Raw genomic sequence first — 1,966 nt, 5'->3', positions numbered from 1 at the left:
TTTTATTTTTATTTTTGTTAACACTAATATAACCTATAGCATTTATTTATGTTTATTACGGGAATTTTTACATAATATGGTTGATAAAAATAGTTCAACTCAATCTCACATTTGAATGATATACACTACTGCCTTTTTAACTAGAACAATTTTGTTTTTATTCTTAATGTGTTTAAATAGTAATCGTAGAAAATACTTTGTATTTTTTAAACATGAAAAAAACAAGGGATGAAACGCATTACAAGGATCATCTTTGTTTAAAAATACTTGGTATATTTTACAATTTACATTTCTTATATCATTCAGAAGCTGTTTAGACTTCCGTTGTCAGTTAAATTTTAAAAACTCTCACATTATATACAATCCACTGTGATTTGCCGTGCTTGATCCCTTTTAAATATCTAATGTTATATGTTTTATATCATTAGGGAAACCCTTGTAAACTTTAACATATGTTAAATTATGCAAATCATTTGGAATACATACATGCTTATACTAGCTTTTATCTTATTTTTAACATGCGTGCCGCAGCATACGAAACATCTTATTTCCATTGAGCTGTGGGGTCGGTTGTAGAAGTCGAACTCGAATCATTCAAACTGAATTCAAAGCTATTGTCCCCACTGGTGCATGTTACAGTAGTCAAGCTCGAGTCATTGCCTGGACTCTGTCGTCCAAAAACACTTAGACATGGCAAACTTTGATCACCTGAGTTTCCATCTAATTCTGCATCAACATTACCAACATCTGACATGTTTATACCGTTATATTCATTTTGGCCATCATCGTCAAAGCTATCATTGCTTAGACTACTGCAGTGACTATCGTCGCTTAGAGCATTTGGCGATGGTGTTGTAATTTGCCGTGACAATTGATTTGAACTAAAGTTATTTCCCACACCATTCAAAGCTACACTACTGTTGGTGCTCAAATTGAGTTCAGTGATAAGGGGCAGACTACCGCCAGAACCAATTTCTGACGACAACGTCGCCGCAGCATTCGATGTCGAAGCGACGATTGGCGCGTCTTTAAGTTCACCTGATGCGTTGGCGATGTTGGAATCCAGAAGCGTAAGCATGGGGATCCTGTTCAGCTCCTCCGATTTAGCAGTTGAGTGATTACTACTATTAAACTCAAGCAAGTCGCTTAATTCTGGTATATTATGTGCCGACATAGTATTACTAACAGACAAATGGCAATTTTGTTGCAAATTTGGTACATCACCTTTTTCGTGGCCGTGATTCTTTTTGGTACCATCAACAGGCTCCGCTGTGTCAGCTTCGTTGTTAATTTGTGGTTGTTGATTTTGTAGTTGCAACTGTTGTTGTTGGCGGTTTTGTAAGTTTTGTTTACGTGCGATTCGTTGCGCTCGTGGTGGTGGTTTTGGAGCCGTACCATTCATATCCTTACTAAAGAACGGAACTTTCGTATAATAATCTCGATTGTGATCTGGAACACTATCTACACGATGAGCATTATCATTGAGTGTTTCTGTGTCTGGGTAGCCGATGGAGTCATTAACAAAGTCCGCCACACTACCTAAACACTCCGTAGGTATGGATATGTCTACTTTAGCTCCAGGTCCTTCTAATGGGCGCTCGGGCAGCGGTTCTGTTAGATGAAAAAAGTTAGAATAAAAACCAAACATACATACTTATGTACATAAATATATGCTTTGTTCCATATACATATATATCGATGGTCCTCTGCAGTAACGCCACAAATCAAAATTCAAAAAGTAAAAACTCTTACCACTGTTCTGTGGTACATGTCTCTAATCCATGTCTAATCTTTAGTAAAGAGCTTGTAGGGAATGGTGTTGGAGTGACAGTTCTTGGCAAGATATCAATCTGGATCGTTCCGGTTACGTACATATACTCGAGTGTCGTGGGAACGTTCATATCTCTAATCCTTAATACTTACTTTAGTAAATATCAGGACCAAGGACTGTCACCCCAGCATTATT

The 1,966-nt window shown here is 37.2% G+C and overlaps 1 protein-coding gene across 1 annotated transcript; it reads right to left on the bottom strand.

The window, feature by feature from the left end:
• Positions 1-14: 14 nt before the first annotated feature.
• Positions 15-1,936, bottom strand: LOC108355936 (protein Tube-like). Its single transcript, XM_017607068.1, has one exon. The coding sequence runs from the start codon at positions 1,646-1,648 to the stop codon at positions 545-547; it is 1,104 nt and encodes a 367-aa protein (XP_017462557.1). The 5' UTR covers positions 1,649-1,936; the 3' UTR covers positions 15-544.
• Between the last annotated feature and the right edge of the window lie 30 nt (positions 1,937-1,966).

The sequence above is a fragment of the Rhagoletis zephyria genome, unplaced genomic scaffold, assembly GCF_001687245.7.
Source record: "Rhagoletis zephyria isolate East Lansing unplaced genomic scaffold, Rhagoletis_zephyria_1.1 Rzeph_scaffold_52198, whole genome shotgun sequence".
Classification (NCBI taxonomy): domain Eukaryota; kingdom Metazoa; phylum Arthropoda; class Insecta; order Diptera; family Tephritidae; genus Rhagoletis; species Rhagoletis zephyria.
The sequence above is the reverse complement of the archived record's forward strand: the minus strand, read 5'-3'. Positions and strand labels throughout refer to the sequence as shown.

What these genes read in the sequence shown, in the direction of transcription:
- LOC108355936 (XM_017607068.1), bottom strand. Translation starts at nt 1,648, where the DNA reads ATGTTTGGTTTTTATTCTAACTTTTTTCATCTAACAGAACCGCTGCCC.